The 23953-nt window shown below is 39.8% G+C and overlaps 1 protein-coding gene and 1 long non-coding RNA gene across 11 annotated transcripts in view; one reads left to right on the top strand and one right to left on the bottom strand.

The window, feature by feature from the left end:
* Positions 1-23953, bottom strand: part of NPAS3 (neuronal PAS domain protein 3) — an 858324-nt gene that overhangs the window by 65102 nt on the left and 769269 nt on the right. For all 8 annotated transcript variants that reach the window (XM_078448332.2, XM_078448333.2, XM_078448335.2 and 5 more), the window contains one exon: positions 2705-2823. In XM_078448332.2, coding sequence (XP_078304458.2) covers positions 2705-2823 — 119 coding nt within the window. The remainder of the gene's footprint in view (positions 1-2704; positions 2824-23953) is intronic.
* Positions 1-23953, top strand: part of LOC144616669 (uncharacterized) — a 215239-nt gene that overhangs the window by 134520 nt on the left and 56766 nt on the right. For all 3 annotated transcript variants that reach the window (XR_013556163.1, XR_013556162.1, XR_013556161.1), the window contains exon 2: positions 14144-14337. This is a non-coding gene — a long non-coding RNA (uncharacterized LOC144616669). The remainder of the gene's footprint in view (positions 1-14143; positions 14338-23953) is intronic.

Below are 23953 nucleotides of genomic sequence, written 5' to 3'. Positions count from 1 at the left end.
ATGGCTTCTCATCAGCTCTTCTGCTAACTTGCAGACAAGGTTAATTAACGAGGCAAGGGCATCGTGGAGGAGGAGGGGTAGAGCTGGATCTGTTGAACGGTTCATCCTATTGGGCGAAGACGGGATGAATCAACTCTCACGTTAGCACTCCTGGGCAGGGGGTAAGGTACTGGATGGAGACTTTCGTGAAGTCTTGAGAAAGACGGTCTGACAGGGTATGTCAGAGGAGTATGATCACTTTAACACCACAGGGTTTGATGGAAGCCAGAATAACTTCTTTTTTCCAGTCCTGGATGTTCATGGTTGTCCCTTTTCATATTTTGTTTCTTGAAGGTGCCTTCTTATAGCAAGGTGTCTTTAATCCTAAACCCAAGGAGCTTTGGAAACACTGTTGTTCCGTTTCCATAGTGGTCCTGCTCTCACTTACCACTCATAGGTGACAGTCACCTCCTCAGCTGGATGTTCCGCGACTCTTGTATCCAAAGTGGTCCCCACCAGCCACACTCACCACCTTTGCTTTACTCTCAGCAAAATAGTTAGCCTAGTGGTTCAGTGCATAGGGCATGGAGCCAGACTCACAGAGTTCAAAGCCCAGCCCTGTCCCTCTGATGTGTGAAGTTGGGTATGTTGATTAACCTCTAGCCTTATTTTCTTTACCTGTAGAGCGGGAACAATAAAAATACCTTCTTCAAGGATAGTTGTGAGTTGCATAGACGCTGCATCATGCTGAGCATATTGTAATATGCATAAGTAGTAGTTACTGTTAGTTTGGACTTTATTGCTGTCTGAAATCACCTTCTTTATTTGTTGTTATTGTCTGTCTCCCGCTGTTAGAATCTAAGTACCATGAAAGCAGGGACTTTTTACTGTTTAATGCTGGATTACGGGATCTAGAACAGGCTCCAGACTGGTAACTCAATAAAAATTTGTTGAATGATCTATTAATATTTAAGAAATGATCCTGTCCAATTTCAGGTCATGCAGCAAAAACCGCTTTACTGAGCTGACCAAATGGCAAAACAAAAAGAATGCAAGCTACCTTGTCTCTTGCCTGGACTGAAATACAGAGCATTTCTCCACTTGCACAGCCCACTTTTTTGCAGATTCCAAATTTTGCAAGGCTTTATGATCTCTAGTTGGTCATGTGAAAGCAGTCATTTTTTATCATTCAAAAAATTAAATTTTCTAATGATACTGAAATATACTCCATATTACGTTTTCTAACTACACGTTACCTGTCCTACTCTTCCTCTTTCCTGGGACATGCCCCCTACAAAGCAGTAAAAACCACTAAAAGCGACAAACTAAAAGCTGAAAGACAGAAAACAGGTGAAAGGAAGCCTTACAGCTCCTAAAACTAGAATGGATCTTTCTCGCATTAAAATGACACTAAGCGCTACACCTGTAGTTTGCTTGTAGAAATTTCAAACTTGCTAATGCTTTAATAACGAATAAATGTATTGTGTTCAGGAAGGCAGGAAAAATAAAAATAGTCCCGAGGATAGAGTCTGGATTTTTCCCTCCACGGTATCCCTTTGTAACAGGCCTCTGAAGGGTAAAGCGCCTGTAGGCAGAGCCGCCCTGAGCCTCTCCTTCGCTTCGAACCCTGTTAAAGGTTAAGGGTACGTTCCACCTGTGCCTTTCCGACGGTAGGCCAGCTCAGCTAAAGGTCGTTCATGGAAACGCCTGCTTCCCCACCTCCTTCCTCTTTGTCTCTGAAGAATTCATGTCAGAAAGAGTACCTGGTTCTGACTTTCATGCAGCTGCTGGTTTCTGGTGACTTGTATACGGTTTTTAAGCCCAACGACTTAATGACTATTACCATCCCTGACAATGCTACGGTAACCCTACAGAACCGAGTTGTCAGAAACTCTCAACCCTAAATTGGAAGAGGTCATGCCAGCCACATCTACAGTCCATTCTGTTGCTGTTGGTCCTCCCATATACAGTAAATGTTGTTTGAGAGACGGGTTGGTGTGTTGTAAAATTGATAAGATTCAGGTTGCCAAAGGCGTGTCATAAATTTCATAGGTCTTAATTTATGTTGCTATGGTAACTGAAGTGTTGGAATTTCCCGAGATTAGGAGGCTTTATATTCTTACCCTTAAAAGGACGATAATGTAGATTATGACTCCAGACTTGGTCCTTGCTGTTGTGGGGAACATGTACTCTGTATGTTGAGCGTCCTGTGTCTGCCAAGGTATGACCGATGTGGAGTAAGTGTAATTACAATGAAGAGTCCTGATGCCTAACCTGATTTTCTTTTTTACACGTATGAGTCTGGGCGGCCAAGATATTATTAAAATGGACAGTCTTTACCGAAAGAGAAAGGGGGAATTTGAAGAGAGAAGTGGAATTCCTCTAGTCATTCTAGAACACTCACCTTAAGGACCGCTATGAATTTGGTTCACTTTCTCCATCAAAGTGAATTTCTAGCGAGTGCTGAAGACCCTGGTGCATTATTAACAAGTGTTTCAGGAAAAGACACCATATTGAGGCATTTAGTGCCTCAGCAATGTCTGAAGTGAGAACGAGTCATGTAATGAAGCCCCTACCTTGAGACGGGAAAACCACTAAGAATCCTACGGGCTGCTCAAGATCATAGGCGTTAATTATGTGGTCCCAAAGCAGCTGGGAAACTCCATGCAAGTGACCTAGGATTGACCTGAGACAGAAATATTTCCCTTGCCCGAGCCCAGCTTACCTTATATCCTGATGATTTGATGTGCACGCCACGTTTGGTCAGAGTAGATTTCATTCGGATGAAAAAGGAACGTTCAAGGGTGTTGTCAGTGGTTAGCAGACTGGGGCTGGTTGACTCCACTGAAGAATACAAAAATATATACACACATGATTTAGATGTCTACACAGCCCCTCACAGCTACTGCTCAGGTGCAATCCTTGGGTTCACTAAACATAAGTGACAGGTGCTAAGAGCATGGTAATCCATTTACTTCATTTAGAAAATGTTTACTTTGCAGAAAATAAAAAAGAAAAATTAATGAATCCAAAGTAACTCTGTTCCAGTTTCCAGCAGGAGCTTTTCAGACCTTTTAACTCCCTAAGTAGGGCCTAAAGTATGAGGTAATGGTAGCCTACCTTGCCACTTGGCCTGTGCACATGGAGAGAATAGTCATGAACATGGAGGACACTATAGATTTATGGAATCAACCAAGACTGCAGCAGAGAGGCTTCTGATGAAGAGTAAGGATAACTTGCTCTTTGTTTTCCCTGTGAATCCCTTCTCGTAACATTTGCCCACTGGGCAGCTCTGAGAAGCAAGAAACCATCTCCTGGCCAGTGTCCTTGCCCTCCTGAGTCAGTTTTCTTCATTGTGGGGAATAAGAAAGCATAAAGTTTTCTCAACTGACTTACGATAGAGGGCTTAGAATGGAATGTATAGACAGAGACAAGTAAAGACCACCACCAACATCGATTGTCCTTTCTTGTCACTAATGGCAGCTTGCTCCCTGCCCTAATCTGAACAGGATATTAACAAAGAATAGTCTCCTCCCTGAAGCAAGACAGTTGCTCTTTCCCTTTATACATTTTTAGACTAAGTGGAATACTTCTTTACTTCTGAAACTTAAAATGGTAGTTTGCAGACTTGTTGATCTAAAAACACCCGTATGCAAACAGGCCACGAGGCAACATACATCTATTTTCTAAAGTATTTTATAAATTTAAGTGTTTTCCTGCAAAAAAAATTAATTTTGGCATTTTTTAGCCTAATCAGTGCTGTCAAAGTTGACTCTTCTAATATAGTACTTTAAAGTTTTAAATTTGTTTTTGGAGTCTAAAATTAAAAAAAATGTGTGTGTGTGTATATATATATATATATCCATATATCCATCCAATATATGTGTGTGTGTATATATATGTATATATACGTATATATATGTATATATACGTATATATATGTGTATACATATATATATGTGTGTATATATATATATATATACACACATATATATATATATATATCTCCATCAGTAAACAGGATTTCTTTTGAGAAGCCTTCCACTAATGCTAACTTTTTCTGGGGGGAGGGTAGAGAAATATGTGTCATAAAGGGACATTTAAGAATTAACATATGTGAAAACAGTTATTAAAACACAAAGACAAACGGGCAAAACAAGATTTTGAACTTTAAGAAAAATATTCCATGTATTTCTAAGGGAAAGAAATGCCTTTTTAAAAAAAAAATATATGAAATGTGATACTCAGATGAAAGAACAGGAGCTATTGTAATAACAGAAACCTTGCTGTTGGGTCTGTGGCTTTCCTTGTATCACTGCTGTCTAAATAGGACTATATTTTCCAATGTTGGTGGCACTTCTATTCTGGGGTGAGGGAACCACTGACAAGTGTCCCTTTCTTATGTGTCTCTCTTAAGATTTTCTCTCTTTTTTTTTTTTTTTTTTTTGTTTTAGAGAGCATGGATCTGATGTCATTTTAAATGTACAGCTTTTTATCACTCGAGGGAAAAGCAGAGCCATGTTATATTTAGTACTTTCATTTCTTCTGATTAAATATGAATTACTATGAAATTTTTCTCATCATCTAACACGCCATAATACGCCAACAGCTTTTTAATACACTATATAAGCACAAACTTCTGCTCTAAGAGTTTAATTTGCCCCTCTAATCCAATCACATCAACCTTATTTCTCTTATCAGAGATTCCCATTTTGAATTAAATGAGCTCATTAGTTTTAATCAAAAGCAGAGAGATCAAAACTTAAACGTAAATGCTTTAGATCAGAACTGTCAGTCAGCCGTGCAGTTCTATTTTACTAAAACACAAGATCAGAGACCCTTAGAACCAATTTTTTCTCGTAAGGGATGCCGAGAGCTTGAAGATGCTATATCCTTTTTTTTTTTTTTTTTTTTTTTTTTCCCTCTCTCTCTCTCCTTCCCAAGGACAGATTATACATTTAAGGTTAGACTTAATTTATAGCAGTTTTTCATCCTGGTGGAAATGGAAAAGTATGCCAATCTACTGTTGTCCCTTTCACATTTATTGGCACTGGTCCTCAGAGACTTGAACTAACGTGAAGCCATCAGAATCCACAGCACAAACTCAGCCTTAAAAATTCAGCTCCGTTCAGCAAGATTGTGTTTGCAGTAGCTGAGGAAAAAATGAAAGTTCCCGCAGAAGTGAAATAGGTTTTAGGGCTAGGGTGCTGGCTACCCTGACCCCATGAGAAAGGAGCCACCTAACGATAGAAGAGTAATTCAGGCATCATTAGAAATTACCGTTTTCAGTATGTAGCATTGCATAGTAAAACACTAAGTGTGCACATTAGAGACGGTGGCACGGGTGCTTCCCGCTGGGTGACAAGCTTTGTATGAGCTGTGGAGGCCAAACACTGCGTCATGCCCTGACTGAGGCCCTGCATACAGCACCCCCCGTGTGTTACAACAGTAATTGCCTAAACATACAGGGGCGGCGTTAATTAAACCCAGGACAACTGGTGTGAGAGGAATGCTGAGGTCAGGTTTTGCTCCATTGAAGCTGAGATTTAAAATCTAAACTGGTCTCCAAGCTTTATTTCAGACCATGGGGGAATGGAGAGTTGAGGAGAAAGTGGGGGAGGTCTTAGAAAAGAGTTTGATTTCTGATAAAGATTTCTCTTGTAATTCCATAGGACTTTCTAGTTGTGGGGATGGGGCTGGAGTAACGCTCCACGCTGTCTCTTTCGAAGGGACGCATAACAAACTCATGCACGGCACTCGCATGCCAGGGCCGTGCTGCCTCAAGGGCTAGCAAACACACTCTGGTTATCTGGGCTCTGCAATGGCATCTCTCATGTAAAAGGTGTATTATCTGTAGGTGACAGACAAGAGGGGCAACTTTAGAAGAGCAGTTTTCTAAGTGTCTCAGGTGAGAAGCATGATTTTGATGAAGGTTCTATTGAGAGAGAGCATGGCCTTGGTGATGTGCAACATGATTGTGACATTGAAGATGCGTGTGTGTATGTGTATGTGTGTGTACACATGCATGCAGATATGTATGTGTGTGTATTGGGGGTGGGTGTGAAGAGGACAGAGTGATGACAGAGGTGTCCTTAAGAATGGTGCTCTATAAAGACAGCGGGACCAGTCTAGGTGAAAGGAACATTTTAGAATGCTTTCTAGGTATCAGATGCTTTTGCGTCAGCTTTTTGAAGCAGGCCATGATTGCCGCATGCTCTGATAAGAAATTTGGGATTCAGAGAAGTTATATCTGCTGCCTGAGACACAGGAGAAATTTATGGGTAAAAATGGATTAAGTGGTCAAGCCCAGATGTGGCCAGTTTTGACCCATGAATTATAAACAAGGAGCTGAAAAACAAAACAAAAACAAGACCCACACAACTAAAAGCTAGATAAAAAAAATTAACTCTCTTTTGCTGAATCTCAAGGGCCTCAACTTTTTAATAAATCCAAATTATCTCAGCTCTTGAAATGTCAGTTTTTGCATATTTTGTAAAATTTACAGAAAAATTTATAGCGAAGTTATAATAATTTTTACGTTGGCAAATGCCACCATAATGTGAAATCATATCTGCATTATTATGCATTTGTTGATGAATCCCTAACTAACACTGTAGTTGCTGCCTCACTATGATGCAGGGGCAGGAGGTGATGGGGGAGCTGGAGCTGGAGGAGGAGGAGGTGGCTGAGAACCATCTAGTTCTCACTGGCCAATCCCAGTGAGATTCAGTCAGGTTCATCCAAACACGCAGTACACTCTTTCTCCAGGGTCTCTGTAAATATACGGGGCCCCAGCATAAAGAAGGCTTTTCTTTCTCATGCACCACAAATGTTTTCGGGACAATCTAGTGTCAGAACTCTGCAAAAGGCACCAAATCCTGATGGAGGAGGGAGGGAAAAGGAAAATTAAGTTTTGAGAAAACACCGTTCCTCTTCAATTGTGAACAAAGTTTCCCTTTGAGGAAGAAGAGAAGTTGGGCTACATCGCTAATATATGAAGTTAAATATACTCTTTTCCTACTTCATTGCCTAAACGAATCTTTCCCTTTTCAGAGGTTCTGTGCGTACAGGACAAACCAAAGTGCAAATAACCAAAATGACTTTCACAAGACAAGGGAAGAGATGTTTGTCCATTTTGCAGTTACCTTGATAAAGCCAAATTATTCACTGGCATATGCTATTAGCTTTGTTAGATACTGCTGTATTTTAAGACGTTAGAATGAGTATATGTCAAAGTATGTTACAAGTTGTTTTTTTTCTTACAGAGGTTTTCCTGCTCTTCCTTAGCCACTCGGAAGCCACTTGGAAGTTACCGTACATACTCATATGGCTTTCTGTGGTCAATGAAAAGGTGAACCAAGGTCATGGGTCACTTCCAGGTGTAATTTTTGAAAAGAGTCAGTCCCTTAGTAGAAAGAGGTACTTTCTCTTTCCTTCTGCCATGGTGACTATCAACATTTCAGATGGTGCCTGCTCCATCAGCCTGGGTCTTAGAATGAAGAGAGCGTGGGACAGAACCCACAGCCAATTCTCACAGAAATAAATTTTTGTTATAATTTCAGAATTGTTTTTTACTGCAGCAGAAGGTAGCCCATACTGACTGATACAAATACTAGATCTTTATTATATAAAACAGTCTATGTTGTCCAACTCTTCCAGATAGTGACAGAACACACAGACAGGACATAATGTTTGTCTGACCCCAAAGATCATGATGTACCAATATACTGTTCCTCGAGTTATTCATATCCTCATTTTATCTCCTACCCTAGGTATGGGTGGCAAGGCTGAGACATGTCTAATTTTCATCCCTTTTAGCACCTACCATGGTTCCTTGTTCCCAGAGCAAAAATTATACATATACACACATATATACAGACATGTATTTACATATGTCTAATATGTTCAATAACTAATATTCATTAAATGTTGACTTTAATAAGATCTTCCCAACCTTGTTTCCCGATAGTAGGACAAACATGGTAAATACATCTTTTCTCACAGATCTTATCCCAGCAGATTTTATGTTTACCCACGATGACAAGCATAGTAATTTTAAAGTGTTACAAAATCTCCAATACTCCTCCTTCCAAAAGGCAGAGTCTCCTTTCTCTCCCCTCCAGTGTGGGCTAGACTTGGTGACTGACTTCTAATAAATAGCACATGGTGGAAATGGTGGTGTATGACTCAGTCATGACAGGCAGAATGGCTTCTTGGTGGCTCTGTCCTGGGTCATTCACTCTGGTGGAAGCCGGTGGCCATGTTGTGAGGACACTTGAGCAATCCGGTGGAGAGGCCAATGTGATGAGGAACTGAGGCTTCCTAGTCAGTCACAGTCACATGAGTGAGCTTAGACGTGAGGCCCGCCCCAGTCAAATCTTCAGATGACTATGCTCTGAGTTTGACTTGTGTTGCAATCTCAGGAAAGACCCTGAGCTAGAACTTCTCAAAAGTGCTACCGGATTCCTGACCTATAGAAACTATGTGAGATAGCTTTTTTTTTTTTAAGCAAAATATTTGGGGTGATTTGTTGCGCAATGAACGATTACTAATATTGCATCCACATAGAACCTCCTTTTGGAAACGTCACAGCCTTGTTTCGGTATGTGACAACTATGTACATGGGTCAAACTCCTGTAATAGTGAGAAGGAAGGCATTGCCCCCAGTGTCGGTACACGGTGAATTCACTTACACATGAAAAACTACCTGCAATGCTGATTTTTGTAAGTGGGGTTTGTGTTCTCGAAGGTAAACGCTCAGTTGATTTTTTAAAATGTGCAATTTGCAAAAGATGCTATCACAGTGTCATCTACAAGATTGGGAGATCTTGAAAGGCAGGCCTGAAGTCTTGCTTGTCTATCATTGTATCTACTCCCTGCTCTTCTCCAGCTTCCCTTATGCACCGCGCCCCCCCTCCCCACCCATACTCCCACAAGTGCCCAGGATTGTGTTTCACATAAGTAGTCACTCAGTTTGCGTGCTGAATAGTCAGATGCTTTCTTTTAAGAATAATTATTCCCTTTACCCCTGCCATGCCACTCTCACAAAACATCTTGTCCCAAGACTTGGCGGTTTTTGTTGTTGTTTGTTTGAGGAGAGGGAATCCTATGTCCCCTCCTTGTATTCACCTCTAAGGAAGCATGTTCTGCAAAGTGTTATTTTGAGAGTCATGGACCAGTGGTTTGGTAGTTAAAAAAGGATTGGCCCGACGTCCCCCAGAATTAGAGAATACTTTGTTCTCTTTTTGAGAGTTGGTTTCATTTCACTGGCCTGTCCTTCTCGGTCACGTGCCAGGCAACTTTGAAGACAGTAACAGTCTTCGGCAGACTAGACCCAGGTCATTGGCCACTGTGGCAAGGCAGTGCCCACCATTTTCTGTGAACACAAGTTACCACCTCGTGGATATCATACAAATACAGTTGCAGCCAGTGAGGCCAGGCTCAGCAATCAGGCTCCATCGGCTCTGGTGCTTGCTCTTAAAGTAAAACAACAACCCCCCCCCCCCCCCCGCCCCGAATTTGTTGAAGTCTCATTAGGGCTGATTCCTGCTCCCACTCAGTTGTGAGTCTTCGGCTTTGTTTAGAAACTTGTGAATCATTAGCTGAAACTCTAGAGCATAGCTGTGAAAATAACTGTGGTTCAATAATGATGTAATAAACTTCTTTCCATGTCACATTAAGAACAATCGGCCAAAAAAAAAAAAAAAGGAAAAAAAATCTGCCAACCCATGCCACCTGTCAGCACAAGCTCCTCGGCCATATCTGCCTGCCTGGGATGAGAATCATAATGCATAAGGTTGCCTTTCAGGTTTCCTACTCTTGGCAGGGGTTGCTACTTGGTGAGGCTGTCCCCTGGGGGAGAGGAGAGTGTTCAGCTGAGTTGCTCTGCAGTTGGTCTGTGGATGATACCACTCTGGGGAAATAGACACGGTGTCAGAGTCAAGCTGCTACCAGTGGGTGTTTCTATATACAACTACTAAGCAACAGGAAAGTTCAAGGGGGAAAAACTGGGTATTGTAAAGACAGCCTTTGAGAGTACAAGACATCCAGTGTGACCCATTCCGCAGCAGGCTGTACGCTCCAAAGAACATGCCGTATGAATACTGCAAGCAAATGTTTTAAATCTTATTGGAGACACCCTATAAATGTTGCCACTTGAGGGATCTATTCTGGGAGAGAAATATAGCATGTCCTCTCGGGATGCCGTTGGATTCCATTACCAATATTGCGTATGGGATCGAGTGTGGCAATGCTTTTATCACGACTATAAAGTGGTTACGAGCCAATTCCTCATATAAAACATACTCAATAACACTGAGGCTTTTTTCCCTTTTCTGTTTCCTTCTTTTATTTCCTTCCTTTCTTTTTCTCTCCTTTCCTTTCTTTCTTTCTTTTTTTTTTTTTAACGACAAACATGATGTCAGACAAAGGGCATCAGGACTTGGTCTTTGTACTACAAAACAAAATAACAATACATAAACACCTTTGTGAAGGCAGCTCGAAACCCCATGTTTTCTATTAAAAAGTCATGTTCAATCTTCACTGTTGATAGAACCGAATAGCTAACACAGAGAACATTGTATATCAGAAAGGTCAATAGTTATTATGAGCTACAAATATATATTTTTTCCATCCTTCAGGCTGTTTAGCGCATATCACAGCATGAGCAGCTGTCTTCTTTAATGCTTTTAAAATTAGAATCCCAAAGAGGAAGAAAAAATTATGGTTGCGATGATTGCTCTTTGCTTTTGTAAGTTTACTTTAATATACTATTTTATATACATGAATCTTCTGTGCAGCCTGTCCATGGGGCAGGAACTGGTTGCCAGTATCTAGTGGAGCTGCCATGTTTATTTTCTTAGCATTCGAGCCAAATCTCCATTTCAGGAGCAGATGTTGTCGACATACTATATTTTAAAAAGGAGTTATATAGAGGCGTCTGGTTACAGAGGCACTTGCAAACACACACATATGCATTCTGCCTTTTCACTGCTTTAAAGCTCGGGGACTAACTACAACAATGCCATGTGATGAGAAACAGTTATGCAGCACTGGCTGAAAAATCAGGCAGTGATTCAAGCCATTGATACACAAAGTATCTCTCTCCAAATGCAGGCCTGTGGACTGGGAGCACACCTTTTAAGTTTTGAAAGGTTGATCTGCCTGTCCCTGGAACTTTTTGCCCTGACTCCGTGCATGACCCTGAAAGACAACATGAGGTTTTAAAACAGTACAAGTGAGCACATATCAGAATTTTTAGTATAGCTCACTTAGTCTTTGTTCAGTTATTTAAAGGCTGGTTGGGTAGCTACAATGAGCTGGAACCATTCATAACTGTAAGTGCTTACATCTGGGAGCAGGGAAAATAGATAGTAACTTGTGGTGGTGATTAATGCTATGAAGAAGGGCCATGCAGAGTAAGGGGCTGGAGAGTAAAGAGGACCAAGTCTGGTTGGGTGGTCACAGGGGCCTCACTGACGGGGTGGCTTTGGAGAAGACCTGAAGCCACGTAGATAAATGGGTGAAGATACCACCCACACATCACACTGTAACTTTAGGACTTCAGATTGGTACAAGGCTTTATAGAAAACGACTATTTGGATAGACACGTACCAGTGGCAAATTCTAGACATGTTACCTTTTGCACACTTTCTTGTCCAAAATTAAAATAAGTGCTATACTAAAGATAAAATAATATAACACGTGGGAAACTAAGGAAGGAATTAATGGGCCGGACGGTCCAGAGAGTCGAGTGCATGCCAGATGCACCTTACTGGTATTGTCAATTCTTTGGGCATCTCTAGAGGCAGCAGCAACTTCAGGACATAAGGGAGCCAAAGACTGAGTAAATAAATAACACTCTTGTCTTTGGTGAATTTTGGTAATGAAAATAAAGAGACCTGAGCATGTTTACTGATTGGGAAGACTGAGCTTAAAGTTGTATACATTGGAAATGCTAATTGAAGAATTAAATATCCTAAAGGATATTTAATCAGCAACTGAGAAAGATAAGTGAGCCTCTGAAATGGGGAGGAAGAAAAAAAAAGGAGGACATGAGAGAGGAAAGGGGGAGGAGGAGGGAGGAAGAGGACTGTGATGGCAATGGCTAGGAACAACTTAATTTCACTAGGTGAAGTGGGAGAAGGAGAGGATTTTGGATGTGAAAGAAGCTACCTAGCAGCCCATGTGGGCCGAGCATCAAGGACCAACAGAAAATAAGTAATAAGGCTACACAGTGGCTGGCAGTTGCTTCGTTGTAAGAGGACTAATTTTCTACCGAACGCTAGTAACAGTGGCTTTGGGGTCTTTCCAGGCAATGCTCAGTAGAGTAACCTTTTCCCAGGGATGGGAGCTGGACAATGGGAACAAAAGAAAGTCCAAAGAGTGAGGGACTGCCAAGGGTTAAGAGACAGACAAGTGAAAGTGACCAAGTGATGAGCCAGGGAAGAGAAAAGGATGACAGGGCAGGGGGTGGTGACCCGGGGGAGGCAGCCAGTAAGTGGGGCTTTGTGCAGAAAGGATTGGTGAGTTATTTACTCACCAGTTATTTACTGCTTTTAAATAAGTTTATGTTACATTTTCTCTAAGTTCATAGGAAACTTGGAAAATCGGAAAAAGTAAATAAGAAAAAAAAATGTCTATAACCTTATCATCCAGTTACAGTCACTATTAAAACTAATGTTTTGTTGCAGTCTTATTTACTATTTATTTAGATACTTATTTCAAAACTGGGAACATATCTGTTTCTCCCATATTTTTTTTTTTAACATTTATTTATTTTTGAGACAGAGAGAGACAGAGCATGAACGGGGGAGGGTCAGAGAGAGAGGGAGACATAGAATCCAAAGCAGACTCCAGGCCCTGAGGTGTCAGCACAGAGCCCGACATGAGGCTTGAACTCATGAATTGTGAGATCATGACTTGAACCGAAGTTGGATGCTTAACCAACTGAGCCACACAGGCGCTCCTCAAATATATTATTTTTACTGTCTACGTAACATTCCATTGCTTCGTGATGAATTTCTTTTAAATTAATCTTTTTTCAACCTTCTTATTTCTTAGGGTGGATTTCTAGAAATAGTATTACCTGGTCAAAGACCATGATTTTTTTTTTTAATTAAAAATATTTTTAATGTTTATTTTTGAGAGAGGGAGAGCACATGTGAGTCGGGGAAGGGCAGAGAGAGGGAGACAGAGGATCCAAAGCAAGCTCCATGCTGACAGCAGAGAGCTCATGTGGGGGCACAAACTCACAAGCCATGAAATCATGACTTGCCCCGAAGTCAGAGGCTTAACTGACTGAGCCACCCAGGTGGCCATGAGCTGTGTTTGTTTGTTCGTTCATTTTTTTAAAGCTAATGTGTACAAAGTGACTTTCGGAAAAGTTATACTATATCAGTTTACATATTTATCAACAATGTTGATGGTGCTCAGATTGATTGCTATCTTAATAAATATCTGTTCTCATCTAATAAAAAAATATTAAGCTAGCATGAGATACAGAGAAGAGAGTCCCCCTGAAAAGCAATATGTAAAAATATCTCACATGTTTAATTTCGATTTTTATTTCTAATGAAGTTGAGGAATGTTTTAATATGTATTTATTGGCCATTTGAATCTTTGTCAATGAATCCTATATTTATATCTTCTATTCTCCACTTGAATTTTTAGTGTTTTTCTTATCAATTTGAATGAGATACTTACATTTATTAAAGATACTATTTTTGGCACACTTCTTGTAAATATTTTCCCATTTGATTGCTGTTTCTGTTTGTGATGTTCACTAACACACATGTTTTTAAATTTTAAAACTTTGTGGTTTTTTTTTGGGGGGGCGGAGAGAGTGTGAGCCAGGGAGAGGGGCAGAGAGAGGGAGAGAGAGAGAGACAGAATCTTAAGCAGGCTCCATGCCCAGCACAGAGCCCAACATGGGGCTCGATCTCACAATCATAAGATCACGACCTGAGCCGAAATCAAGAGTTGGATGCTTAACTGACTGAGCCACCCAGGCGCCCCTCATGTTGTTAAATTTTATACGGAGAAGTCTGTGTGTTTTTACCTTTGTGACTTCCTGTGTTGTACTTGTATTTTAGAAAGTTTTTCTCATTTTTTATGCAGATATTTGGCATGTTAAAAATGAAGCATGTTTTTTTTTTTTTTTCAGGTCAAGGTATGATTATGCCAATGGGTGGCTAAGGTCAAGTCAAAGAAAGAGTTTTTTGAGCACTGGCGGTCAAGAAGTGTGTGTGGAGTAGTTATTCATCCTGGAAACTGTCATTCTGGCATCTGTTGCCTCCTTGCGGAGATCGCTACACAGGAAGACTGCAAAGCACGAGCTGACACCGCTGAGGGCAGCAGGTGAGTGATGTGGGTGTTGACAGATGATGGCCCTGAGAACAGGTAAGGAGCACTTTTTTTTTTTTTTTAAAGAGGAAATTTTTCAGCGATGATGTTGGGGGAAATGATGCAGAAATGGCACTGGAAATAAAGTACGATGACCACTCCTCTTTCGTGTTGAAGAGTTAGAAGCATAGGAATCGTGGTCTCTAGTAAGAGAGCGTTTCAAGAGTAGTGGCCTCCAGGAGACAAAGACTTTAGTAAGGGTGCAGGAGCAGAAGTCGGCTTGTGGAAAAGACGGTGGCTGCGGCACGGCAGGCTCCTAATTAGGATTCCCAAATAAAATACAGGAAACCTTATGTTGGAATTTCAGGTAAACAATGACTTTTTTTGTAGTATGACCCAAATATTTCATACAAATTTCCAAATTAACTAAGAGTCCTGTATTTTTATTAGCTGGATCTGGCCACTCTGCCCCTAGAAGAATGAGTACTCTGTGCACACAGAGGAAGGGTTTTGCATGAGAGCTGTCGTGTGATTAACAGGAATGAAGAATGAAGGCGTTTAGAAGATGGGTCTGAGATACATTTGTTTGACAGAAAAAGTTCTGAATGGCTGGAAGCTTCCACTGGAGAGTGTTTGAGAACTATGCCATAATTGAAAATTCATGCGGATGTTGGTATAAATATGCGGCTTTTCCAAATTTGCCTTCCCAGGTCTAGCATAATGACCATTAAAAAAAATGGAAGTACAATGGGCATACAGCAGCCCATTACTTTTAGGTGTACATCATAGTGATTGACTATTTTTATCCATTATGAAATGATCCCCATGATAAGTCTAGTTATTTCTGTCACCACACAAAGTTACTACAATATTACTGACTACATTCCCTATGCTGTACTTTGCATCCGCATGACTTACTTTAAAACTGGAAGACTTACCTCTGGACCTCCTTCACTTGATGTGCCTTCCCTCCAACCCATCCCTGCTCTGGTAATCCAACAGTCTGTTTCCTGTATCTATGAGTCTGTTTCTGTTGTTGTTGTTGTTTTTTAGATTTTACGTATAAACCAAATCATATGGTAGTTGCCTTTCTCTGACTTATTTCATTTAGTAAAACCCTCTAGGGCTATTCATGCTGTTGGGAATGGCAAGATTTTATATATTTTTTACGGCTGAGTAATATTTCTGTGTGTATTACATTTTCTTTATTCATGTATCGGTGGACACTTAGGTTGCTTCCATATGTTGGCTACGTTATATAATGCTGCAATGAACAGAGGGCTGCAAATATCTCTTCAAATTGGTGTTTTCATTTTCTTTAGATAAATACCCAGCTGTGGAATTGCTACATTGTATGGTGTTTCTATTTTTAATTTTTTTGAGGAACTTCCATACTGTTTTCCATAGTGGCTACACCAATTTATATTCCCACCAATGTACACAAGGGTTCTCTTTTCCCACAGCTTCACCAACACTTGTTATGTTTTACCATTTTTATAATAGCCAATCTGACAGTATAAGGTGATATCGCATTGTGATTTTGTTTTGCATTTCCCTGATGATGAGTGATGTTGAGCATCTTTTCATGTGCCTGTTGGCCATCTGGATGTCTTCCTTGGAAAAATGTCTATTCAAGTGTTCTGCTGATTTTTTAATTGGGTTGCTTGTTTTTATAATAAGATGGGGAAGTTATTTATATATTTTGGATATCAACCCCTTGTTGAAAGTAGCCAGTTTTAATTTACCTGTGTGTGTGTGTGTGTGTGTGTGTGTGTGTATTCTGGGGATAGAGGTGAGCCTGAGTTGGCAGGTCTCCACAGATGTCTTCTGAGTCAGTATCTTCTGCTCATTTATTATTTTTTATCATATAGGAGAAATATGAGCAGCTAGAATTTATTGATTTTATTATGGCTTTACTCTAAGATGTCTTTAAGTGGTTTCTTTAAAAAAGTTTTCAGTTAGAAGTACTGTATTGAATCCATCATCAATAAAGGATTGAGTCTTATTTATTGGAGAATATGTAAAAACATTTTTTTACATTTATTTTATTATTGAGAGACAGAGCATGAACATGGGAGGGGCAGAGAGAGGAGGAGACACAGAATCCGAAGCAGGCTCCAGGCTCTGAGATGTCAGCACAGAGCCTGACATGGGGCTCAAACCCACCAACTACGAGATCATGACCTGAGCTGAAGTCAGACACCCAACTGACTGAGCCACCCAGGCGCCCCTATTGGAGAATATTTTAGTAACATTATTTAGAGGAGCCGGAAACGGGATTTACCCAATAATTATCTACAGCTGTTACTTTGCTAATGAAAATCTATTTTGACATCTTATAATTAAGCAAGTGTTCCTTTTGTTTATCATTCCAATAAGTTTCAGTGACTGCTACTCCACCTTAGTACCAAAACAAAGTCTTCTCATCCTTTGGTAGAAGGAATCCTGCTTTACTGTGAGGAAGACAGGTCTTCATCATTATAATCTTGGTCAGCTAATAGGTGTGTAGGCATCATAATATGTGTGGAGGCATCATTTCCATATCTGAACTCGACGTCGGGTCATTTGTGTATTTTCTTCAAGGCTATGCATAATCTTCCCAAGTGGTGGGGATAAAAAAGCAGATATTTTTTAATGATTCAATTTACAGACTTTGCAATTATTAGACTTGCTGTAGAATTACCCTCTTTTCTTCAGTTTAAAAAGATAAAAGCTGTTGCTAATGGTGATGGTGAAAATGGGGTAGAAGCTGCCTTTTCTCCAACTGGGTGCAAAGTAAATTTGTATTAATTGCCGCATTACTGCCCCTTCCCCGGCTTCACACATAGCTCTCTGATAATGTACTTGATATTTTGAACATCGACACTTTAGCGTTATATCAGATGGCTTTTGGGTCTAAATTGTATATTCTATAATGCCAAATAATTATTTTAAAAATTGGCACCACATATTCTTTGTTGCCTGGTAGCTGAATGCTCCCACTGCATTTGTCATAATGGTTTTGTGGTTAATCCTCTCAGCTGCAGGGACGCCGGGTATTTATGGTTGCCCTTGATCTGGGTCTTCAATTATTTGACCTTACGTGAGAATGAATCCATCTATAACAGTAGGCTGTCCTTTGCCCATTTCTCCATTTTATTATTGCGTTTATTCCTAACATATTCCTTCTGCACGTCATTAGCAAAGTTCTTCGTGTTTTTCAACAGCTTGGGAAGCTGGGTCTTAGAAGTGACCCAGAAGTTCAGGTCCTATACGTGGAGAAAATGCCCCTGTTGCAATGCTTATCCTCAGGTTTTACTCAAAGCTATGGCCTGCATCTTTTAGTTTCTTCCCTAATTGTTTCAGTTACAAGCAAAACCAAATACATCAAAATAAGTTTCCCTGAAACAGGAAATTATTTACACATAAAACCCTTGAGATTGAGCACTCTTTCCCTCTGCAGAGAGACTTGAGAGTATTTTCCATTCCTGGCACAAATAATGCACAGGTATTGTAATGATTACTAATATTAATTACTTGCGTGGTAGATAGTACTGCTTTTACTTTCTTCTGATAAGTTTTGTATATTATTTTTTGGTGCCCAAATTGTGTTATATTCTTTAAATTGTGAGCATCTAAGAGACTTGAAAAAATTAGCTTATATCCATAGTGGAAACTAAAATATCTCAAGTCAACCTAGAAAGGTCTATTTATTCTGAAAGCTACATCTTGCCCTTCAAAGTTTTTCTGTTGACCCTAACAACCAGTACCTACAATCCTTTCTCTAAAAGTGTAATGCTTTTCTCTGACCAAGTAAAATAGCAGTGTGCATGTCAATAATTTAGGGGAAGACAAAAGTTGTCTTAAAGGGGAAGCAAGGGCAAAGAAGAAATTATCTTTTTACCAAGAGAATTAGTTTACTTGAAAAAGAATATTCTCTCTTATACAATTTGAAGTCTAACATTTTAGTAGATGCCTGTAAGTCCGAAAACATAAAATTATCAATAAAAATCTTTGCCAGCTTGACAATGATTTTCCTTTCTCCTTTTGGCTTGTTGGGGAAAGAAAGAAAGCATTTAGATACATGCAGAACATGTAAGTAATCTCAGTAAGGTGATATTCTTGGGATTTTCCATATTTATATATTTTTTCCTACATTGTATTTTTGCTACCCAAGAGCCCTGGCTGTTATTTTTTTCCCGAAGTCTGAAGATCACCCCATGGATTAACAAATGATTGAGGATTCTCTCTTAAAAGACTCTTTAAAAAACTGTCAGAATCAGCCTGAGACAAAGATTTATTATGAACTATTTAAAGGGCTTAATATATGTATCCCCAATGAGCCCTTGGAGCAAACTAAAAAGGAAGAGTGGAATTCTCAAAGAATAGGAAAAATTCTCCAATGCCCCACTTTCTTCACACCATGATTACTGTTTACTCAAAGGATAAAATGCCTAACCTGTCACACAAAGTCTTCAGAAGCCACGGTCCTGCTGATGTACAGTAAAAACACAACAATGAAGACCGACAGTAATGTGCTTGAGAAAGGCAGCCGTAATTTACTTTCTAACCTGTTCACTAACACACTAATGTGGCTACATCTTGTAGTGGGAGCTGATCTCTGACCCACGCAGCAATCAAACAACTACCCGAGTGTTGGCTGTCACAGAAGCTGGGACCGTCACCTTAATTATACGTTGCTGGATAACAAACCTTCCCTTAATGAGCAACTTTTCTCCTACGCGTATTCCAGCTCACCCCTTCTGTCCTTGAAAAGGCCCACTGCAGATCGCTGTAGTTGAAATTGGCGAAGCATATTCATAAGTATTCTTCCTAACAGGTAATAAATACTACCTGAGCAGGCTGTTTGCTTTATGAGAATGCCAAGATATAATTAAAATTATAGGCTTGCGCTCCTGGGAGGCTCTAGAGAAGAATCATTCAAGACTGAAGGGAAACTTTTCAGTGAACTTAGAACCAAGCTTTTCTCTTTTCATATTAGTAATAATAGTAATTATTATTATTGTAATGACTGTCTTCTTTTCTTTGGGATTTATGTTTGGCAAGGAGATTTTTTTTTTCCTGCTTAATTGATACGATGTCTGCACTAGCATTCCATCTTCCTAGACGCAGGATTTCTTTATTTTCCTCTCATTATAGCATCCTCAATTCTGCTATGATCAGCTGATCATGCCCCAACAATTAACACAGATAAATAGGAGGGCCTTACAGGGAGGGTTTACAGATAACCTTGAGGAGAAATTGTGCCTCTCTATGGAAAGAAGACCGTTTGCATTTAGGACAAACAGTGACACCATCTTAAATATAAAGATGTACTTCCATCATGCCCTAGCTTGATGCTGGTTTGGGACTAGTCCATCAGCAAGGTGAATGGTATCGATTGGTGACTTATTGCAGAGAAGGGAAGGACTTAGAGACCAGATTTGTGGGTTCCACTTTGATTTTATTTTAATCTTCTAAAGACTTTGCTTTTTCTTTTCATATGGGCAGATACATTTTCTCTGCAAAACAGCTCTGGTGATGTTTGATGAGACATAGAGTATATATATATTGGGAACTCTACTGTATTTACTTTAAGTTACCGTGTACAGTGGCATACATGAACTAATCCAAGAAAATCACAGAGGTTGGCACACGATGGGCACTCAGTTAATGGCAGCTTTTGTGATTGCACTTGGTGTTCCTAGTATCTTTGCAGGTTGGTTCCTAACATCTTATTTTTTAGGATTACTGGGTGGATCAAGGGTATAAGGGATGGTAATACTCAGTTGTTCCCTAGGTCCCAGAGCAGAAGATTCTAACCTGGAATCACAACAGTGGGACCACTGGGCAAGATGATCGCCACAAACACAGAGGGCAGCAGCATGGCAGGGCGGCGGGTGGGGGGCTGGCATATGCTTTGGAATTAGGAAGCCTGAGTTCTAGGTTTGGCTGAGCAACCAGAGAGTTCTACAGTCTTAAGTCAATTATGTATCTTTCCACCATCCATTCCCTTATCCTTATAAAGCACATGATGTTACATGTCTTACCGAATATAAGGAGGTTGTTGGGAAAATCAAATAAATCCACATGAAGGAAAGGTTTGATTAATGTAAGTCAAATGTGAGCAGCAAACATTTGTTGAGCAGTTAGGAGGTACCTGGTACTGAAATACCATATCAAATGTGAATCTGATTAATACTGGAAAAAAACAAATAACCTATAAGAAATATTACTGTCTTGTTTTCAAAATTCATACATTCACTAACATTTCTGGTTGTGTTACTATCATCAACATCACTTTGGGAAGAGATTTCTAGGCTGATAAATTTCAGAAATGGGTAGTTATCATGAACCTGACTACAAGATGGTCAGAAAATTTTACAGTCACTGGTTTTACTAGAAAGTGCTACAGACTAAATGTGAACATGAGAAAATGCAAATGCAAAAAAGGAGAGAAGAAGATTAAACGGAATAAAAATGAGGAAGAAAGATGTTGGGAAGTAAGAAAGGAACGAGAGAGAAGATTTAAAAGATACGTACAAAGGACTAAGAGGTATAAGAAAAACACAACAAAGGATACAGATGCAGCAACAATACAATTACAGAATGGGAGCCTGGGAACATTAAGAAAATAAGAGGAGAAAAGAAGGATGGAAAGAATAGGAATGCTTTTCTTACAACCATATCATAGGTCGCAGTCTGCAAACTAGCTGCTGGTTCTGGGTTGCATGTGCTAATGACCCATGCTTTCTCCAGACCTAAAATGCTAGACAAGCATGAATCCAAATATTTGGATGGACATATATATATTTATTTATTTTTAATTTTTATTTATTTTTGAGAGAGAGAGAGAGACAGAGCATGATCAGGGGAGGGGCAGAAAGAGAAGGAGACACAGATCTGAAGCAAGCTGCAGGCTCTGAGCTGTCAGCACAGAGCCTGATCGGGGGCTCAAACTCACGAGCTGTGAGATCATGAACCTGAGCTGAAGTCAGATGCTCAACTGACTGAGCTACCCAGGTGCCCCTGGATATTTATTTTTTAATAAATATAACCTTTGCAAAAGGGTATCCCCTTTGCAATTTGGGTATCCCCAAATTTGCAACGTGAGAATCTTCAATCCATATACTGGGTGATAGGCTAGGTTTCCTCAGTAGCCATTTTCTTTTGTGCACACCAGGTTTGAGATACAGGAAATTAGGATTTAATGCCAGGTGATTTACATACACATTTAATTTAGTTGTCACAACACTCTTTGAGAGAAGCACTTTTATTTTTCCCATTTTAAGGAGGATCCATTGTCTATGACCACGTACCCTAAAACACCCACTGTTGCCTCTACATCATGGCTTAAACTACATCTAGATTTATTCATTGTAATTTATTTAGAAATCTTTAACTTTCTTTCATCTCTGCTGCAATATATTTCAAAGAATCCTGGTGCATGGAAAGATACCTAAGAAATCTTGGAAGAGGATAGTAGGAACTTAGAGTGATTTTTATTTTCTACTTTATTTTCCAGATATTATGAGATTATATCTTTTCTACAAGAATATCTATCTTTATGTACTTAGGCTTGTGTGTTGAAAGGGTTGGTGCTTGTCCCGTTCACAAGTGCCCTGAAATACTCTGTTTCAGCCTGCTGTGAACAGCTGGGACTGCAGGGAACAGTTGGTATGGAACATCAATAACGAGGGGGTCTCCCTTGCACTTTATGTGAGAGGAGGAGGAATCACTGTGCCTTTGGAACGACTCTTCTTTATCTTTGGCACTGAGGACACTGGCTTTTCTGTCCTTGTTAGATATGTGTCTGTATATCTATATCTGTATCTACCTATGTCTGTCTATCTGCTATGTCTCTAAGTTTATATAAATCCTACTGTGGTTTTCAAACAGAAACAATGGTTTCCCTGGCAAATCCCTCCTAACGACATCGACTCCCCTCTCCTGTCTGTTCTGTGCCATATAGTGCTGTCATTTTATGAGCAAGCCCTTTCCAAAACCTCCTTTCACAATGTTTAAAGAGTCCTACTTCTGCCCTTAAATGTTTTGTGACACATTTAAATAGAACACAGCTTTGTAAAAGAATGAATTAAAATATAAAAATTATGTGTGGATATAAGACATAAGAAAATATAAAGCAAGTGCTGTGCGGTGGACGGCAACTATAAGGAGCCATAGAAGGTTGGAGAAAATGAGGACATGTACGGAGAGGGTAGCTCTATGAGGAGCAATGGAAAGGAAAAGCAGAGACAGAGGAAAAGAAGGGTAAGAAGGAGCAAGGGGAAGACTCCAAAATATAAAAGAAAGTAGAATTCCATTTATATGAAGCACCTAGAATAGGCAAATATTTAGAGACAGAAAGTACAATAGTGGTTACCAGTGGATCAGGGGAAGGGCAAATGGGGGAGCTATTGTTTAATGGGTACAGAATTTCAATGTTGGATGATGAAAAGGTTCTTGAGATGGATAATGGTGTTGGTTGCACAATGTGAATGTATTTAGAGCTATTGAACTACACCCTTAAAAATGGTCAAAATGGTAACTTTCATGTCATGTATATTTTACAACAAGAAAGAGACTAGGACTTACACTAATGAAAGGTTATATAATACCAATGGGAGGGGGGAGGAAAGAAATGCAAAAGTAAAGGAAAAAAAGAAAAACACTACAGGGAAGAATAGAGAACGAATGGATGGCATGAAAAACTATTGTTTCTATCAAGGCTAAGAGGAAATAATAGCTGAAGCACTGCATTTCAGTTATTTACTTGTTCATTCAACAAATATGTATGAGGTACTTACATACTGTGAAGCACTGGGGATACAGAAATGAATTATATAGCTACTGTCCCTCTTTTCAAGGAGTGTCTGTCTAGTGGTAGGTTACAAAGGTCAATGAGACATTGTCTTGCCTTTAGGGAATTCATGGTCAGGGCTTATCTACCTTTATTTCATAAATAAGTTAGTACATTTAATGAGGTCCAGCCCTCCTCTAATGCAGCCTTGGGATGGAGGCTTGGATTATAGCCCAATTTAAATGTACATTGGGCCTGGCACCACAAACTTATTCTGGCACACATTTAAAGAACTAGATGATCTAGAATGATATCCCCATGGGTAGCAAGAAAAATGAGAGCAGAGGAAGGTTAAGTGATTTGTCCTGCTTTACCCAGTTCTTCAGGAACAGAGTTGGGAGCATAACCCATCTCCTGCCTTCCAGTCCAACCTTCATTTGGTTAATGTAGATGAAAAAAATTGAAAAAAAAAAACAAAAACAAACACCTGATTAGTAATCAGAACCATAAAGGTGATTCACACTGTTCCATCAAGTGCCAAGGACTTACTGAAATAAAGAAAATCAGAGAGGGTTTAATTTCAAGGACTCAAAGGTCACTATTTTATAGGACAGCAACCAATCATATAAATACCGAGATGAAGGCACAATCAGAGCCAGATTACAAACACAAGGCAGAAACTGTTCCAGGGTGACTAATGCAATAATATTGAGGAATGTCACAGGTCCCTATTATAGTCAAAGTCACTTTAACTAATTGGCTCAGGCTATAAAAACATACAATCTGGGTCAAATGACACTGCTGAACGAAGCCTCTCTGCTCAGACATTATCTTAAATCAAAGCTTCCCAAT

The sequence above is a fragment of the Panthera onca genome, chromosome B3, assembly GCF_046562875.1.
Source record: "Panthera onca isolate mPanOnc1 chromosome B3, mPanOnc1 haplotype 2, whole genome shotgun sequence".
NCBI lineage: Eukaryota > Metazoa > Chordata > Mammalia > Carnivora > Felidae > Panthera > Panthera onca.
Note: the sequence above shows the minus strand (reverse complement) of the source record. Positions and strands in the feature narration are given on the sequence as shown.